General features: G+C 39.1%; 1 protein-coding gene across 5 annotated transcripts in view; it reads right to left on the bottom strand.

Annotated features, from left to right (window-relative positions):
• Positions 1–2,650: 2,650 nt before the first annotated feature.
• The window catches only part of PITPNC1 (phosphatidylinositol transfer protein cytoplasmic 1), a 266,448-nt gene continuing 250,135 nt past the window's right edge, over positions 2,651–18,963 (bottom strand). For 4 of the 5 annotated variants that reach the window (XM_082373731.1, XM_082373722.1, XM_082373730.1 and 1 more), the window contains one exon: positions 2,651–7,265. In XM_082373731.1, coding sequence (XP_082229857.1) covers positions 6,949–7,265 — 317 coding nt within the window. In that variant the 3' untranslated portion in view covers positions 2,651–6,948. The other variant, XM_082373723.1, reaches the window with a different exon arrangement.

Raw genomic sequence — 18,963 nt, 5'->3', positions numbered from 1 at the left:
AGTAAACTGTCAGCGTCTTGCATGCAGAAACCCTTGGGAGCAGGAAAGTTATTTTGGAATACGATTTTTTAAAAAAAATCACAAAGGTCCAGATTTGTCTGCCCTCAAACACCCTTGAGTAACAGATGGCCAAATCTCCTTTCTATAAGTTAAAAGAGGGGGAAATGATGATTCCCGGTCCTTAGTGTCTGCCTTTAGTGAAGACAGTTGGTACTTCTAGTTAAACGTAATTATCCCCTAAATTCCAGGTGTTTAATTCAGCTGTTTAATGTTGCTGTACTGAATGGCTGGATTCAGAAGGACCTGAGGCCATGTCCAGTTTCTTTGGCTACTTATTAGCTCAAGTCCTCCATGCTGGGACCGGGCAAGAACATTAAGGCAAAGTTAGTTCCAGGCCGTTTCCAATTTTCCCAAGTGAAGGAGAAGTAGTTAAATGTTTGGACTTGAATGAGATATCCTACTAGGTTAGATGCTGTAGAAAAGGGAGAATTTATGGAGGTGTGGAATACTAGAGGGCTAAAAATTAAGCAGAGAAAGTCAATATAATAAACTTGTAAACAGGGATTGTCTGGATCAGCCACACAAGTTACAGGCTCACACACACACACACACACACACACACACACGTGCACACGAATGTACACGTACACATAGGTTGATTGTTGTTCCAAAGCCATCAAATCTTCAGGCTTGAGACTAACATTTTCATTTAGGGATATTTCAGATCAGGGCTAAGAGAAACGATACGTGATTTATCTTAAACCTGAGAGGCCAAGGTACAGTTGGAAGTTGGAGGCAAAAAATCCCAAGTGAATATAGTGAAGGAAACAGGAAGTTTTAGAAAAGAACGTGGGTGTGCAGAAATCTAAGAGTAACACTCAAATGAGATAATATCATGCTTAAAAGCTGTACAGGGAAACTGGTGATGTGATAAATATCTATACATTTAACATCAGGCAACCTATATAGTTTGGCCCCAGGAAGAAACAGCCAGCCTGGCTGTACCAAGTTCGCTTTCAGCCAGCAACTATGTGTGGGAAGTTCGTGTGTTTTGAAGAACAAATGAAAAGGCAGGGCAGCAAGTGCCATAACTGCTGAAGCTTGCGCCACAGCAATGAAGACCCAATGCAGCCAAAAATAAATAAATAAATAAATAAATTTATTTTTTTTAAAAATGGCAGGGCAGGAATGGTAATGGTGAATTTGCAGCTCGAAACTCAAGCATGTTTTAATTAACTGAGTTAGTGTACATAATCTGGTGACAATCTTCAGTGTATTTATGGTGCACTGTTAGAGGAAGCTGTGGCCTGGCACAATCAGAGATTAAGGTACACAGTGTGGATGCCCCGTGGCACATACCTGGACAAAACTCTAATTTGAAAAGATACACGCACCCCTATGTTCACAGCAGCACTATTCACAATAGCCAAGACATGGAAGCAACCTAAATGTCCATCGACAGAGGAATGGATAAAGAAGATGTGGTACATGTATACAACAGAATATTACTCGGCCAACAAAAAGAATGAAATAATGCCATTTGCAGCAACATGGATGGGCCTAGAGTTGATCATACTAAGTGAAGTAAGTCGGACAGAGAAAGACAAATACCATATGATATCACTCATATGTGGAATCTAAAAAATAATACAAATGAACATATCTACAAATCAGAAACAGACTCACAGACATAGAGAATAGACTTGTGGTTGCCAAGGGGGATGGGGGGTGGGGGAGGGAGGATTGGGAGTTGGAGATTAGCAGATGCAAACTATTATATATAGAATGGATAAACAACAAGGTCCTATTGTATAGCACAGGGAACTATATTCAATATTCTGTGATAAACCATAAGGGAAAAGAATATGAAAAAGAATATATATATATATATATATATATATATATATATATATATATGTATGTATAACTGAATCACTTTGCTGTACAGCAGAAAGTAACACAACATTGCAAATCAACTGTACTTCAATAAAAAAAAAATAATGTGGATATTGACATGTGTTACAGGTACAGGATTGAATAGGAGGGAGAGGTGTGTCTCTGCTTAAGCTCCGAGGAGACTACTGAAAAATGGGTGCTAAAGCATTTCTGTGCTCCCCTCCCGTCCCCAGAGGACCCTTTTGTGAACAACAGGAGCTACTTGAGATGGAGAAACCACCATCAGATCAGAGGCATTTCAGCTCAGCTTAACTGGCTTGCCCTGCAGGGGAGAGAATCTGGTGTCCCCCTAAGATGGTGTTCCTACAGATTCCCTGGGGGATGCTTTACCTTGGTTACCTCTCAAGACTCTTGCCTCACATTCGATGAGGGGTAACCAAGCACCTGATGGGTGGATGGATGAGTCAGCATGTGTATCCCACTGGGTTATATTCACCTTGGGTATTTTTTGGCTGGATAGTTAGAGCTGGCACCCAGGCATTTCTTACCAAGGGCCCAGCCCTGAAGACACCATATGCCTATTAGCAGGCCAGGCTTCTTTGCACACAAGTCCCCTAGAACTGGGTCTAAGTACTGGCCTTTGGCTTGTTCTTTCTCCCTTGATAGCTTCTTTCCCATCAACCCCCAAGTTCCCAATAGTTAACATTCCCTTGGGAAGATCTGAGAAAGAGAGAGAGGAAGCTACACTTGGAAAGAAGATTGCTTTGTACTTTATTTACAACAGAATGTAAGAAAAAGTAAGTTATTATCAATAATAAATAACTGGGAAAAAAACACAAAACAGCCATAAAATGACACAGGAGGATGGCGTGTGTGAGGATCAATTTTGTTTGCTTTGCTTGCTGTCTATAACACTGTGCATCCCAAAACTTGGTCCCTCAGCTGTGGCAGTGGTATATTGACTCATTTAATCAAGATCTCAGCTCGAAATGTAAACACTAAAAATTACACTTGAAGCTACATACAAGTGGCACAGGTATAACATCAACTCAAAGAACCTCTCCTGGGTGACACACAGAAACTGAAGGGAGACTTGCAATTCAACAGACAGGCTTTCGATTTTAAGCAAAAACATTTGAGAGGCTTATCCTAAAGCATTTGTTAACTTAACGACAAAATAACAATAACAGCATCTGGAAAGGTCTCAACATATTCACATTCTCTTATTGCACTAACTCCTAAAAAGCTTAAACACTTACATTTCAAATGAAACAGATTGTTTTGAAGGTAGAACACAGAAGAATCTGGTATATGTTGCCTCCGTATGCCATTGCCGCGCTCTTGTGTAACACTCGGTTTCAGCAGGAAAGAACAGTATTATATGATTTATGATCAAGTGCAGTCACTGGTTTTTTTTTCTTTAATTTCAAGAATTATGGCTTAGATGGCATATCGTCACCCAGCCTACTGAATCAGATGATCAGAAAGGGCCTAAAACTATTTAAACAATCTTCCCCTATTGGATTATCTGAGTACGTATTACACATGGAGTAAATTATTCTCTGGCCCTTCTGAAAAGTAAAATTGTTGTTGACCTATGCCAGCCAGTGATGCGTCGTCTCTGAGCCACTGAAAAGATGCTAAGGCGAGTAGAATTTTAAAATACGCATAAATCCATTAGCCTTGAAATTTTCATGGAAAAATGATTTCTTGAGAAGTGTCAGAATCTATTCTCTTAGGTCACTGTTTATTACAGTGTCTTGGAAGAAAACCACATAATAACTTTTGGGGGTCTTTTTGTGTTTTTTAAGTGTCTACATTAGACACACACAACTGTGCTATTTAGAGATTTATTTTCACAACCAAAAACATGGCTAATAAATACCTCCAAATAAATTAAAGCCATTTTCCCTCACACAAGTGCAAGACCCAAACAGAAGGGTTTATAAATTCGTTCACCAGTGAACTCGTATTGTTTTGGTTATCACGTAGTAACAAAAATGTCACGGACTCCTTTGTTGTTTTGCTTCTTCTTTGCTTTGTCTTATTCCAGCCCAAAAGTAGGAAAATGAAATGGTCTTCAGAGCTGACTTCTGACAAAGTTTATGTGGTAAAAACACCAAGGCCTTCTTATCCTGGGAAAGCACAGCAAAGCCACAGTGCTGTACTATAGCCAATGAAAAGCACAAGGGCATTTCGTAATTTGAAGTCCATCCAAAGTAATGAAATTTATGGTCATTTTGATGGTCTCCATTAACATGAGAGACAAAGATCGGGTGAACATACGTGTTATTCTGTGGATTATTTATTTTAATTTGGCTACCAGAGACTTAAAACTGGTGGTGTCGGATTCACTATATTTATATATATACAGGTATAATACAGTTTTGGTGAACAAGGTTGAAGGTTTCCACATTGCAGACAGAGGCACTGAGTTAAGATTCTATTCTTCCCCCAAACATGCTTAATGAATTCAAGTTTCTGCTTTTTTTTTCTTCTAAATTTCCATCATGCAGCCATTTAATTTCCAGCCTTATAGGAATTAATAATGTTCTATATACACATTCATCGCAGGCTTGTACCCCACAATAAACAAATTCGTGTATGGAGACTGTGAAATGACACTTGAAAATCAAGACAAATAAAATACTGAAGTCATTTATGCCTTGTGATGACTGGATTAAATATTCAAAGCAGCTAAAGGAATATCTGCACCCCTCCCCCCGTTAAAATGCACACAAACCACATGTAGACAGAAAAACTGAACATACTTTAAGAGCACACATATTTGTTGGCTAAGAATCACACTATCAGTGGTAGTTTTGCAAGTAATGTCTGTGGTATTGTACTGGCTATAAGAAAACTCACAGTAGGAAACCAGAAATTAGCTTTCTAAAGCATATAGAATTGCTGACCTTGATAGCAGAAGCTACTTTACAAAAATGGAAAATTAGCAATGGCATCAACAGAAAAACTAGGTCCAGATGTGTGAACAACACGCACAAAATAAGTTCATTCCATGCAAAAATCACGATCCCACCCCATCCGGATTTCAGCTTGCAAATGGTAAGCAAATATACACACTATGTCAGTGTCTTCTGAAAAGAGAATTTTACTTCCAAAGGGAAACATTCTTGTTAAGTGCTACTGTGTTGAAAGAGAGCCATTGAGAAGTCCAAGAGGTCTTGATAAAAGACTGAGTTTTCCCACAAGCAAAAATCATGCTACCATACCATGCAAAGGCGGTGTCTTACTATGGTGCTATCATTCTTAGGGAAGAGATGCACTGTTGATCTAAGCTATTTGCAACGGGTGCCCTTTGAGTTCTGGGTTTATTTATTTATTAAGCTAAATGTCAACCTATAGATAAAGAAATGATCTTGACAATCTGACATATGACTTAGAACACTTGGTGCTGGGCTCGTGGGACCAGCACCTGCACCTTGGGAGAGTTTGTCAACTGGAAGGACACTAGGCAGAGTGCTGGGCTCTGAGAGAGAGAAGCAGGCAGGGTCCACTGGCTGAGAGGCTGTGTAAGAGGAGGAGGATACGCTCCTTGGTCTCTGTTGTTTCCTTTGGAATCTGTGTTTGGGGAAGGTCCCTTTCCTGAGGTTGGAGGTTATGGTCAGGAAGGCTAGCTGGGGCCCTGGAGTTGCCCAATTACCTTGCTCTCTTCCTCTCTTGGAGGACAAAAGGAAATGCTAGATTCTGTTTGCTCTTCCTTCTGTGTTTAAAGGCAGTGAGGTGCGAAGGTGGCAGAGTCTTCTCTTTAGATCAAAGGAGAGTTCTCTTTCTGCCACTTTGGTGAGTGATCTTGTCTCCCGTCAACCTCGAGTCTAATCTTGCATTACCAATACTCTCAGAAAAGAAAGCTAGACAGAGGGGCATCTTTTATCACTTTTCCTTTTTACTCTACAGATAGGAGTCAGCCATTCTGCTCATTTTCTCCTCCCACTTGACTGTATTCACTCGACTTTTGTGACATTCCCAATATTTGGATTTCGAGTAAGGAGCAAGAGAATGACAATCTTTTCTAAGGTCCAGTGATGGGCAATTCGTTCCAGGGAGGTCTGGATGTTATTAAGAGTAAAATGAGGAAGGGGATGGGAGACAACTCTGACAGCGTTAAAGTCCAGGTAGCTTAATCTACCCTTGAACTTCTTTGAATGGGCAAAGAGTCAATGAATTCAACTCAATTAATTGCAAATTCTGAGAATCTTAAAGGATGACGGAAGGTGATAGGTCAAGGTTCGTTGGTACCTGTAGAAAAAAAAGACGTTTGCCTCACCTGGGCCTCTTGGTTCCTAAACCAAACCATCCCCAATCAGACAGTTATGGTCACATTCATCCACGTAATTCTTAAAGATTTCTGAGGCCACAAGGGCACGAAGGGGAAAGTTATTAAAAGACAGAAACAAGTGGAATCTTTATTAAATTCTGTGAAAGGTATAAATAAGTTATTGTTAATTGCACTTGGAGCCTCTACATGTTGATAATTAAAATTTCCAAAAAATTTAAAGAGTTAATTAGGCCCCAAATCCTGAGTCAGACTAACCCAAATAGGAATCTCAGTAACTACTGGTATTCAAGTATTGGTAAGGAGCAGTTCAAAATTTAACAATTAGGTATGTTACGCCTGAGAATATTTTTGAGAATTTCAGGTTTGATGGGAGGAAACTGACTTCACTATTTCACTACACCTTGTAACACAGTGGTGCAAAGTTTTCACTTATTTACTCTTGAAGTCCATGCCAACCTCATCAAATGCCCAATAAACAAGGCTTCCTCCCTGGCATCCAGCTGTGGCTACAGAAGATCCCTTCTGTCCTTTGCAAGTCTTACATTTTACATCTAATATGACGCTGTGTGGCATACTTAAGGAATCATAGGTGAAATTACTTAACGACATGCACACTCAAGAGATCAAAGGGACATGTTTGAGTGACAAAGCAGTCTTTTTCTATATCAGATTATTAAAAAAAAACAACAAAAAACAAAAAAAACAAGACCCCAAACCGAAAATATAAAACCCCATGAAATATTCTTAGGAAGTTACTCTGATTTGGGCCAACATGGCTTATCTGGAGAGTGTATGCCAGGTAAATTCAGGGTGGCTTTTTTCTCAGGGTCTGGAAGCGTGAGAGTTTCTGGGGCAGACTTTTTCCGGGGCCGATCTTTGGGAACTGACAGAAATTCTGGTGCATCCGTGGAGAGAGGAGTGGATGGGGCACTGGAAGGGGCACTGCGGACTGAGGAAGGCAGCAGGGGAATGCCGGAGATAGAAATGGCAGGTGGGAAAACGCCAATTTTCTTGTTGGTGGCTTCCTGAGTGGCTCGTTCAAATTCTCGGACTTCATCCATTGTCATGTCTTAAAGGAAGAAAAACAGAAAGAAGGAAAAAATGAGCAGGTATTTAGAAGAGGTGCAAAGGGATTCATCTCTCTGCCTGTTTTTAAAGGACCCATCAGAACTCTATGATAAAGGATCTCTCCAGATTATAAACCCAAATTATCATCGAAATACTAAGCCCTGAATTTTTTTCTTTTGACTGAGGCAGACCTCCGAAAAAAAAAATTCCTTTATAAGTATCCATCCAAGATTTTCCAAAGCACTTTTCAGTGAGTACTTTAAGTATTCTGAAAAAAGAACTTATCAGGAGAGTACAGAAGCACACCGGAGCCGTGTGTGTCTGTGTGTTGTGCGTATGGTATGGTATGCAGAGCTATTATTAGACCTGGCCATCTTTTCTATAGAGGGAAGATTATTAAAGCAATCAATGGCCCCAAAATGATACATACTGTTATCCACTTTAGATTGTGAAAATATAAGTTCACCTTTATAGGGTAAATAGGCAGATCATCAGAATTTTTCAACGTGCTATCCTCTTATCCAATGAATATACTTTTTGCATTCTAGGGGTTACTTGTTTCCTGACTGTGTATCCACCCTGAGATTTTTCAGACGCTGTGTTTTAATTATTTCTTCTTAAAAAACAAGTAAGATATGACAATTACAACAACAAAATCTGCTAACTATCCCCAAACCAAAAAAACAAAACCATTTCTCAAGGAAACATAAAAAGAAAAAGAGCAGAGAACAAAAGGATAGTATCACATAATGGGTGAGAATTTTATTTAAAAGAAAAAAGAGCATTATTTGGCATTCAAGAAATAAATTCAGTGACGCCTCATTTAACAGGCATTGTCAGATGGTGTAGACTTTCCAAATACCTGAAATGTTATTATGTGAGAAAGTAAAAAAAAAAAAATTCCTTTAAATGTAAATCCTTCCCTAATGTAACTACAGTGAATAATGTATTATATACACTTACTATATTTTAGACATAATATACTGAAAGAATATCACTGTGTTATAATACAGTGATGCCTTCTTTCTTAGGGCCAGTTTGCTTTATATAGTTTAGTATCTCTTCTCTCATTCTTAGAAACTCTATTATTACTACTACTATTATGGTTATTATTAATTACTCTCAGTCTGGCTATCCCTGGTATCCTTTGCCAATTTTATTACTGGTAACAGGGAAAACAAGTAACTGGGCATATTAGAAAAAGCTCAGTGAAGGCCTAAAAGCTTGTAAAATGTGAAATCTGCTGCCCATGGATTTCTACATCTGTTTTAGCTTCCAGAGACCCATTTTTCATTTGTGGCCTCTCCCATGAACTTAGTAGGTGATACCACATTAGATGATACCACATAAACTAGTATGAAACATAGAGTCCTTTGGAAATACTAACTATGGAGTTAATATAGTATTAATCATTAGGAGATATATATATATAGAGAGAGAGAGAGAGAGAGAGAAAGAGAGAGAGAGAGAGAGAGAATCATATCATAACATATGAGCAAACCAGGAATATTGCACAAAAAACAAAATCCTTAAGAGGATTTCCTGGGAACAATTATTAAAATTTTCTGAAAGGAAAAAGTTCTTACAAAGGAAATAAAAAATTATGCCTGTGTTGACAGAATATGAAATTCAGAATATAGCAAGAACTGTACCTGTAAACTTACCACTTTAAAAAAATACTAAGACTATTAAACATGCTCAGAAATAAGATTAAGTTCTTTAAAAGGAGGTATTTCAAAACAAAATTGAGAAGCAGCCGCATAGCACAGGGAGATCAGCTCGGTGCTTTGTGACCACCTAGAGGGGTGGGATAGGGAGGGTGGGAGGGAGACGCAAGAGGGAGGGGATATGGGGATATATATACACATATAGCTGATTCACTTTGTTATACAGCAGAAACTAACACAACAATGTAAAGCAATTATCCTCCAATAAAGATGTTAAAAAAAAAAGTATAGGAAAAGTAAAAAATAAAAACAAATTGAGACTCAGAAAAATTTCAGTGAATTTCAGCAAAATCTCAGCAGTATGTTTCTGCTATAATAAATGATATCATCTTTGCAAAAATCAGGTTTTCTATAAAAGTGGTTGAATATAGTGCTCTACTCCACACATCCAGCAGGGGGCAGAAATCATCCAAAGTACAGAATTTTGATTTTACACTCCTGTTCAGAGTCTCTTAGAAGTTCTCTTCCTTGAAAGTATTGAACCTACTCAATTGAACAGGAGACCCTTATTTCCTTATTGCCCGTGGCCATGGATGTTCATTTTGCCTAATTTCAACCTAGCTTGTCTCTACTCAGGTCAATGATTTAAATTTACTGAGCGCCCATGCAGTTTTTATTCGTGATGGACAGCAGCCTCTTGATTTCAACTTTTTCATTATGATTGAGAAGAAAAATATAGAAAAATAAATGACCCCCAATTTGATGGAATTCAAAGAATAAGGGATATGGTGGTAAGCATTTAAAGATAACCACATTGGGACTTCCCTGGTGGTCCAGTGGTTAAGACTTCGCCTTCCAATGCAGGGGGTGAGGGTTCCATCCCTGGCCGGGGAACTAAGATCCCACATGCCTCCAGGCCAAAAAACCAAAACATAAAACAGAAGCAATATTGTAACAAATTCAATAAGGTGTAAGAACTTAGAATGAGGAAAGCACTGTTTAGTGTCCTTTGGCTACCCGGCATCTTCCCCTTTCCTCTGGCTTCCTTTGTCTTGTGGTGCTTATATATAGTGAGTGGCTTTCAGAGAGCAGCTGAGAGGGAACAGGTGTCTAACATTCCTAAAGAAAAGGTAATTGAAAGTGATAGAAATTCAAGGACAGTTTCCTTAATGAGCACTTCTAACTTTAGAACAGGGAGAGAGGAAGGGGGAAGTCCTACAGGAACTGGTCGGTGCCTACAGAGGAACACCTCCTGATCCAAACAGCTGTCTGCAAATCCAATCACTGCATCCAAAATGGGGAGGAAGAGTTAGGGCCATTTCACCCTCAAGGGCAGTCACATGCATCCAATAGCAGTGCATATGTCTTACAGGGCACATTCCAAAGACATGCTCTCAAAAGTTCACTAGAAATTTCCAAAGTGCAAACAAAGGTCTTTGCACATCTAAAGCATTTACAACAATAGCCATCTGTCAATTTTCTATAACTACGCTGTCAATTTCTTAAATATCTAGCGTGTATTATTCTGGGGCTAACAGACATGTGGGCTCAAGCTGGCACCCAAAGAGATCACAGCTCTGGCCAAAGATACATTTAAATGACTTGGCAATTACATTTTTCTTTGTTATCTGTCACTCCTCTTCATTAGCACGAATGATTGAGATAGAACTATATTTAAGATGCTGGCATACACCGTACGGTCAGCTCTCAGTCACCAATGTGCCATTAAATAACCTCAGGTTCTCTGATGCTTAAGTCACGGGCTAGATCTAGCTCACCACACCTTCACTGCTCAGCCAGTATGTATGCATAGACGGCAGCCCCATCTGGACATGAACCTAAGTAAAAAGGAAGTGATTGGGTAAGACAGCCATAAAGAGCCCTAGGAAGCATTTCAAAGCAAATGTAAAGAAACCTAAAATACTAGATGAGCCAGAATGAATGACTTAAATGAATGACTGAGTGTTAACTATGTCTTTAAAAGTTACTGGCATTGATGGTCTAGCTTTCTTATGACGTCCGTTTTTACCCCTCTGTTCTTTTGTGGTGCAGGCCACACAGTGTTTCCACTCTACATGCTCTTGGTTTTATGACCAAAATAACCCCCGAGTCAAGCGGCTTTAAAGAATGGAAATGTCTGGAAGCAAGAGGTAACACTGTCCAATTAAGACCCAGCTCAGGTTCTTCACCAACAGCCTCTGGGCGACAACGCTTTTTTGTAGAAGTTTGAGAATTGATGCATTTGAAGTCTTTTCAAAGATCAGTTTATGTGTACGTTTGGTAAAGGGTGGGCAACATGTTTTAAAAATTCTACATACACTTGTTTGGGCCTGGCTCTCTATTTCATCCACAGTGGAGGAATGCTGATTGCAAACTTTTATGTTGGTTTGTTCATGCATGTTTTTCTCGTATTCCCGAACATCATCCATTGTCATATCTGAAAGAAGGTCAAGATGTTGGCAACTTCCGTTATTAAATGCAAACTTTCAATGGGGGAGACTTCAGGGGAAGAAGGCAGCTTAGCAGAAGCCAAAGAGAGGAGTAAAAAGCAGGGAACTCACTAACTTTATGAAGAGTCAATCATAAAGTTAGCTAAACCAGCCAAAGGGGGAGTGAATACAAGGAAGTTTAGTCAAAATAGTCTTAGAACTGAGAAGAGTGGAAATTATTTAGGGGTGATTCTTGTAAAGTGAGCTAGGTGGGTAGAAAGTATTAGCTCGTGGATAGGGCTATAGCCTGAGATCTCCTAAAAGCATGGTTAGAAGATCCCTTTAAGGCACAGGGTCAGGTTTGTGTGGTCTAATACTTACCTTCCAATACCTTTCAAAATAGATTTGGAGATTCTTTACAACAATGCATTCAACAACAGAAAGGACACTTTCATTGCTATTGTAAGAGACATGACATAGAGGGCAGAGAAATGATGCTCGCTGCTACCAGTGAGATTTGGTGCCGTGCTCACACAGAGAGGTATTTTTGCACGGAATACATGGTGTCAGAGAGTACAGGTCTACACTGAACTTCAAGTCTAGCATAACGGCACAAAGATGGCTGGCACTACTTCCACCCACACTGATCTCTAAATAAAATGGCACATGACATTATGATGTTTGGCCTGAGTCTTCACTTTTTCAGTATTTCAGAATGATGATTTCTTAATCCAGTGGTTCTCAACAGGGAACAATTTTGTGACATTTTTGGTTGTCACCACTGGGGTGGAGGTGCCACTGGCATGTAGTGGGTAGAGGCCAGGGATGCTGTGGCACATCCCACAGTGCACGGCCCTCCCCGCCTCCCCAGCAAAGCATGATTTGGTCCAAAATGTCAGTGGTGCCAAGGTTGAGAAGCCTTGTCTAAATCCACCTGATAAAAAACTTCAGCAAAGAACCTGTTATCTTCAATAGGTGAAACACATAAAAATAACAATTGGTCTCACATTAAATACTTCTGTTGCTTTATCCTCAACTCCCCACTCCACTCCTTCATTATTTTACAAAATTTTATTTGCAGTTTCCCCAGATGGGCATTCTTCTGTCACTCTCACGGCAGAATTTAACTTCATGACTCTTTACAATGAATGGTACATGCACAACAATTGGTTAATCAAGCTACCGCCTTGGTCACTAGTTAGCTTGGTGGGGATTTAGAGTGGGTATTTACAGCTGCAATTTTTCCTTAAGTCATTCCTGCATCATGTGGTCTGGTGTCTTTTTATATCAATCCATGTGTGTCATGTGAGAGTCTCTTCAGTTCTGAAGGGCAGACTTGCCAGAAGTTTATGAATTAATTCAGTGTAGTCTTGCGGCCAAGATGGAGGGCAGCTCTAAATCCACACCTGGGCTATTTTATTTAGCTGATGGTCCCCCTCCACACCCCGAAACCGTTAAGCAAAAATGCTGTCCATAAGCAATGTAAGTATCAAGAAAGCTAAGCAGCAGTCTGGCCAAGCAAAGAGCATGCTTTTCTTTTAGAAAATCAAGGTAACTGGAAAGCAGTAAAGAGATGCTGCTTTGTGATTGAACAAATGCGTCTTAGTTAACAATAACAGCCTTTCAATACAATCACTTTAATTTCAATGGCTGGTTATCAAAATTTCTTAAACACAAATACACCTGGTATGAATACTTAGGTCATTTTAAGTTAAAAGTTTAAAATTTAAAGAAATTTCTTTATACATATGTTCATTAGACACTTTATTTCCCCCCTCGCTGGCATGCCAGTAATTTTGAAAACAAAAACAAAGGCGGTTTCATTTCTTTGTTCTAGTGAATCTCAAAGGAAATCATTCTTTATCTTTAATTAGCTCAATGTTAAGAGAGGGGCTTAAACTGTGTGACTATGGGCTTTCAAAGATATCTCAATTTTTATGGATGTGAAAAAAGATTTAATAACAAAGATACTCATTATTATCTTGTTCATAATAGTGAAAAATTGAAAACAACTCAGGGGCCTGATGGTATTATGCAGCGGTTATAAATGATGCAGAAGGATATTTAACACTATAGAGAAATGTCCTTGGTATATTGTTAAATAAAAAATTGGAGGTAAAAGAAATCATTTTTTGCCAGAAAAGCATTATATACATTTAAAAAAGACTTTTGAAAGGGTACACTTCAAAATGTTAACAGTGATTGTTTTGAGGAGTTGGAATTATAGGTAATTTTCATTTTCTCCTTTTTGTTTATCTGTATTTTCTAAATTTTCTACATCAAATATGCATTACTTCTGTAAGAAAGAAAAAGAGAACATTATTTTAAAATCGATTATTTGGGGTCATTAGAAGATGGATACCATCAATTTGCAAATAGGTAAGAAGATATACTTTTCTAGAATTTTTGCCTACTCTAGAAGCATGATCCCTTTTTTCTTAAAATGAAGAGTTAAGAAACAAAGTTGCAGAAAATTTCATCTAAAAGAAAAAAAAATCTCTCAATTAGACCACATAAGAATGAACATTTCTAGGGAGTTCCCTTGTGGCCTAGTGGTTAGGATTCGGTGCTTTCACTGCCGTGGCCTGGGTTCAGTCCCTGGTCAGGAAACTGAGATCCTGCAAGCCGAGCAGCATGGCCAAAAAAAACCAAAACCCAAACCAAAAAAAACCGAAGAACATTTCTAGTAGTTCTCTAAAAGATGATGATAATTTGGTCCCAGCCAATGCTGAAGGAAAATATTGGGCTGGCCTAAAAGTTCATTTGGGTTTTTCCATAAGATGTTATGGAAAAACCCAAATGAACTTTTAGGCCAACCCAATACTTTTGTCTAAATTCTGAACTATCTCCGCATACCATACACGCTTATGGAAATGATGTCAACATTTTCAATATTCCTCAATAATTTATGGAAAGCCTAATCAAGTGAAAATGTTCCTATTCAGGTTATCTGGTAGAATGCATTATGTCTTGCTTCGGCAAAGTATATTACCTCAAAATCTACACATGAACCAATTTTTTAGTAAATTCAATTACACACACACAATGACAGATTATACTTTTGGAGATGATTCATCTTCATTACTGATTGATTTTCAATGATCAGAGTGACTTCTCACAGTTTAGGTTCAGATCTCTTTGCTCCCAGCAGACAAATGCTTATGTGTATCAGAGAAACTCAAAGGAATCATATGTCAATTATTTTGCAAATAAACTGATCAATAATCATCCCTTACTTTATAGATTTGAAAGGTCACAATTTACTTTTCTTAAGTAAAGTTTCTTAAATGAAGTGTTCTTAAATAACACTGGCCTAACTCCCTGATTTAAGAGACTATTGGAACTAGTACCAAATTTCTTCTGATAAGGAAGGCATATCCTAGTATCTTTGACACTTGGCTATCAGAGTGTGACTGATAATCTGGGGGTATAAATGCCCTCTTCATCTCAAGATTTTCTGTCTTTGCCCTCTTGCAAGACCATTTCTGTCCTTCTCTTTCTCGCCCTCCCTCAGGTGAGGAGAGTAAGCAGACCCCAGACTTCTGTCCCAGCATGTAGAGGTCACACTGAATTGGCCTGGGTAGAACCCTTTTCTCTACCACCAGCTCAGCTTCGTCAAAGAAGCTCTGGATTCAGGGGATTTGTTAATTGAGAAGCTTCTTCAATTTCTTAAACCATGAACTAAGCAAAATATACCTCTGTATGAGTCTTGGTCTGCTTCAACTATTTTCTGCTTTGTTATAAAATGCGGATTTCAGTTATTATTTACTTATTGAATCACTCAAGTAATGCATGAATTATTTTCCATAGAAATAATTCAAGTAGTACTGGATTACACAGAGAAAACAGAGTAATTCCTTTTAACTTCCCTTATCAATCCTGTTCCTTCTGGAGATAACTGCCAGATTTTTTTCTATGAATTCACGTGTATGTTACTATTACACACAGTCTCATTTAATTTCACATTTATGGAATCATACTATAGTATACTATATGATACATATTATTCTGGCTGACTTTTTCCACTAATGGAAAAAACATATTTCAATACCAGTATGTAGAGAACTACCTTATTCTTTTTAACTGTTACACACAATATTTATAGTATGAGTCTATCATAGTTTACTTGACCATATTTCTGCTAATGGACATTTACATGGAGACTAGATTTTAGCTCTTATAAACAACACTACACTGAACAGCTTTGTATTTATATTCACGAACATGTGTATTCCTCAAGAATAAATATCTAGAAGTGGAATTACTGGGTCACAGGTTATTCGTACTTATCACTATCATTTTTTTTACAGAAACCGTTAGTATGTTCTCCCACCTATCCAAAACTGGATTATTATCACTCTTTATAAAACTTCGGCTATCAGATGGGCAAATGTCATATCTTCTTGTTGTTCTCATTACGTTTCTTGTGATTAGTAGTGAGGTTATTGGTCATTTGCATTTCTTTTTCCATGGTTTACCTATTCATGTTCTTTACCTTTTTTTCTACTGAGTTGTTGGATTTTTGATTTATATACTGTAGATATTAGTCCTCTGTTGGCTACATATGTTGCAGATAGCTTCTGTTAGTCTTTCAACTTTGTTTCTGGTGGCAATTTTCTTTCAATCATTTTATTAAAGAAGGCAGGTTTATTTCACTGGAAGTGGAGGCAAGACTGTATATTTGAAAAGCCTTTAGGATAGAAGTCATTTGAACCTACAGAGAAACTGCAAATGACATGGAGCAAAATGTCTGCAAGCAGGGATTTTCCTTCATTGTACTGCACAGCTGCAGCAGTGACAATTTTAATAAAGCGCCATATACCCTAATTCAGTGACCTGTCCAATGGCACATTATATTTTATTTCCTTCTACAAATGTTTTCTCTCCATTTCCAGGCTCCTCAGCCTACACAGAAGTAAATTTTTTTTTTTTTTTTTTTTTTTTTTCTCTAAGTCAAAATGGAAGTCTTAAACAAGTGGTTGGTCAGAGGAAGCTCCAGCAGTCATGAATTAGGTTTGATACACCTTTGACTCCAGGAGAATGGTGGCCATGCTTTGGGAAGTGCTTTTTTTTTTAAAACTCTTTAAAATGGTTATAAATTCAATAGATGCTTGTTATAAACAGTTTACTTTTTTTTTTAATAGTTTACTTTTTTGTAGTGAAAGTAGCCAATCCTCAAGGCTTGGTGCATACCCTTTCCATGTAATTCAGACCACTAAGATCTAGAATTGTAATCTATAGTTGTGATTTTTTTCCCATAGTTCTTAATTTGGGGAGGTGGAGGAGGGCGCATCACAGATCCCTTTGAAAATGTGATGGAGAGCAATGGGTTCTCTCCCCAGAAAAATGAAGGTAAGCACACACACACAAAATGTTGCATAAGGGCCACAGCACTCAAGTTCATGTTTCAGGAAACCTGAGGCCATTGGAAAATGCTGGCTTGGTGAACTCAGTCAGCTAATGCTGGTCCCTAAGCTGGCTTCTTTCTCCACCTTGAGCTTGCTTCTCTCGTTGTTAGGCTGCTCTGAGGACTCCAGAATGATTTCTACGTCACTTTCATGAGGGAGTTTCATCTATACTAGCCAGAGCTACCCTCTCTACTTTTTTAGAAGGGTCAGGATTCATGAGGTTCCACTCAATCACAACCTCCCTTGGGAAACCCTCTGTGTTCCTCTCTCAAAATACTGTCAGATTTGTGAAGCAAAACCATGCTTTGGTGAAGCTGGGCTGCCTATTTTTATCTACCTCCCCTTTCACCCCATCTTCTGAAATGTGCAGTTGTTTCTTCTGATTAGTATTGCAGTCATGCAGGAGACACCCAAGGCTCATGGATAAAGACCAATCAAGCCTTTGAAAGACAAACTCAATTCCTCCAGCAGTGGAAATGGTTACACTTTACAATGTACAAGAGCAGAATAAAATCTGTTTTGGGAAATAGTTATTTGACAGTCAAATGCTGAAATTCAGAAAAGATACAAAATTAATCCTTGGGCAAGAAATGATCACCATCATCTACAGTGTCTTTTTTTTTTTTTTTTTTTTTTTTACTCTTAATTAGGCACTGGAGGTGGTGAGTCTAATCAGGGAGAAGGAGATCATCCAGGGCTGCCAGTGGATAAGGGTGTCCGGTTTGGGCACTGCAGGAACACACAGCCCAGGAGGTCAATGGAGCTAAAATTCAGCCCTAAGCCAACAGCACCTGCTGAACCTGCCCAGAAGGGGTGCCTTTTTTCTAATGCTTACAAGGCATCAGAGTTTAGCAGTTGGCCCTGAAGACATCTACCATTCTCTAGTATAATTAAATTTGGATTGAATTAATTAAACTGTCCCTTCAATCTAATCTGATTTAAAGTCATTCTTAAAATTTTACTGAGCGTCGGATTCATCTGGAGGGCTTGTTAAAACACAAGATTGCTGGGCTGTACCCCTTGAGTATCTGATTCAGTAGGTTGGGGCGGGGTCTGAGAATCTGAACTTGTAACAAGTACCCCAAGGATGCTGATGTGGCAGGCCCACTTGCAGAATAAGTGCCATAAGCTATAGGAAAGGATTTCTTTACTTTGAACCTTTTCCATGTTTACCATGAGAGCCTCACGGAGCCTGTAGAGACCAAAGAAAAATAAGCAACTTCAGGTACCCAAAACTGAAGGTCTGTTCTGGTGGGCCGTGACACAGCCATTTACCTGAAAAGCCTGCAGTCTGCAGCATTACCTTGAATAAGGGGCTGTGGGCAGGGCTATTTTCATTTATTTGACTGAGTGTCTGCATCTGTGTAATGAAGGAGCTACTGTTCTCCTGGCAAGCAGCTCAGCTGGGGGCAATGATGCCAGTAATTTACATGAAATTGATGGGGTGGTTCTCAGACCCCTTGCTGAGTGAAAAGGCTGCTTGTTTTGGTTGAGGCTAGGATTGTATATATAGTGGGTGGATGCCTTCTCTGGGGAGTACAAGGTGCCCTGACCATCTATATCTGCTAAACCACACGCTTTTTTTCTGCACTCAGATACAGAAAGGGCTTTTTGTCAGTAGACTCCCTGAGTTAATTCCTGTCTCCACCTTACCCATCTTAAGTAGATGTTCTCATCTTAAAGGTCTTCCTTTGATGCATTATTCTAGCTTTGGGCCCCTGTAATAGTCTGAGTTTTGTGGGTTTTTTTGGACTAAAAGTCTTTAAGTCTCTTCGTTGCTGCAGGCTCGGGTGAGATGGAAAAGAATCGGCCCCCATCCTCTGCACTCCAGCCGTTCCCTTACTAGACTCCCGCCCACATTTTCTTTTTCTGTATCTTGCCTCTACTCTAATTCTCTTTTCTGACCAACAGGCTTGCAGTGTTTTGTCCTCTTAATCGGGGCGTGGCCACCCTTTTCGATGCTGCCTTTTCCCAAAAGTCCTCTAAGGCATCCTGGCACTCAGGAGAAATCTACTGAAGCGCCCTGTCTCTTGGTCTTCACTGTGGCAGAGTTTTGGCCCTTCAGGCCTCTGTTCCCTTGCCAAACTTCTCACCAGTTTTGAGCCTCTTATTTGAAGAACCTTTTGAAATTCCTTTAGTGTCGGCGGCAAGGATGCCGGGAGCATGGGGAGAGCAAGCTGGGGGAGACCAGCAGC

This window comes from Balaenoptera borealis (assembly GCF_965194805.1).
Source record: "Balaenoptera borealis genome assembly, chromosome: 20".
Classification (NCBI taxonomy): Eukaryota; Metazoa; Chordata; class Mammalia; order Artiodactyla; family Balaenopteridae; genus Balaenoptera; species Balaenoptera borealis.
This window is presented reverse-complemented; position numbering and strand designations above follow the sequence as displayed.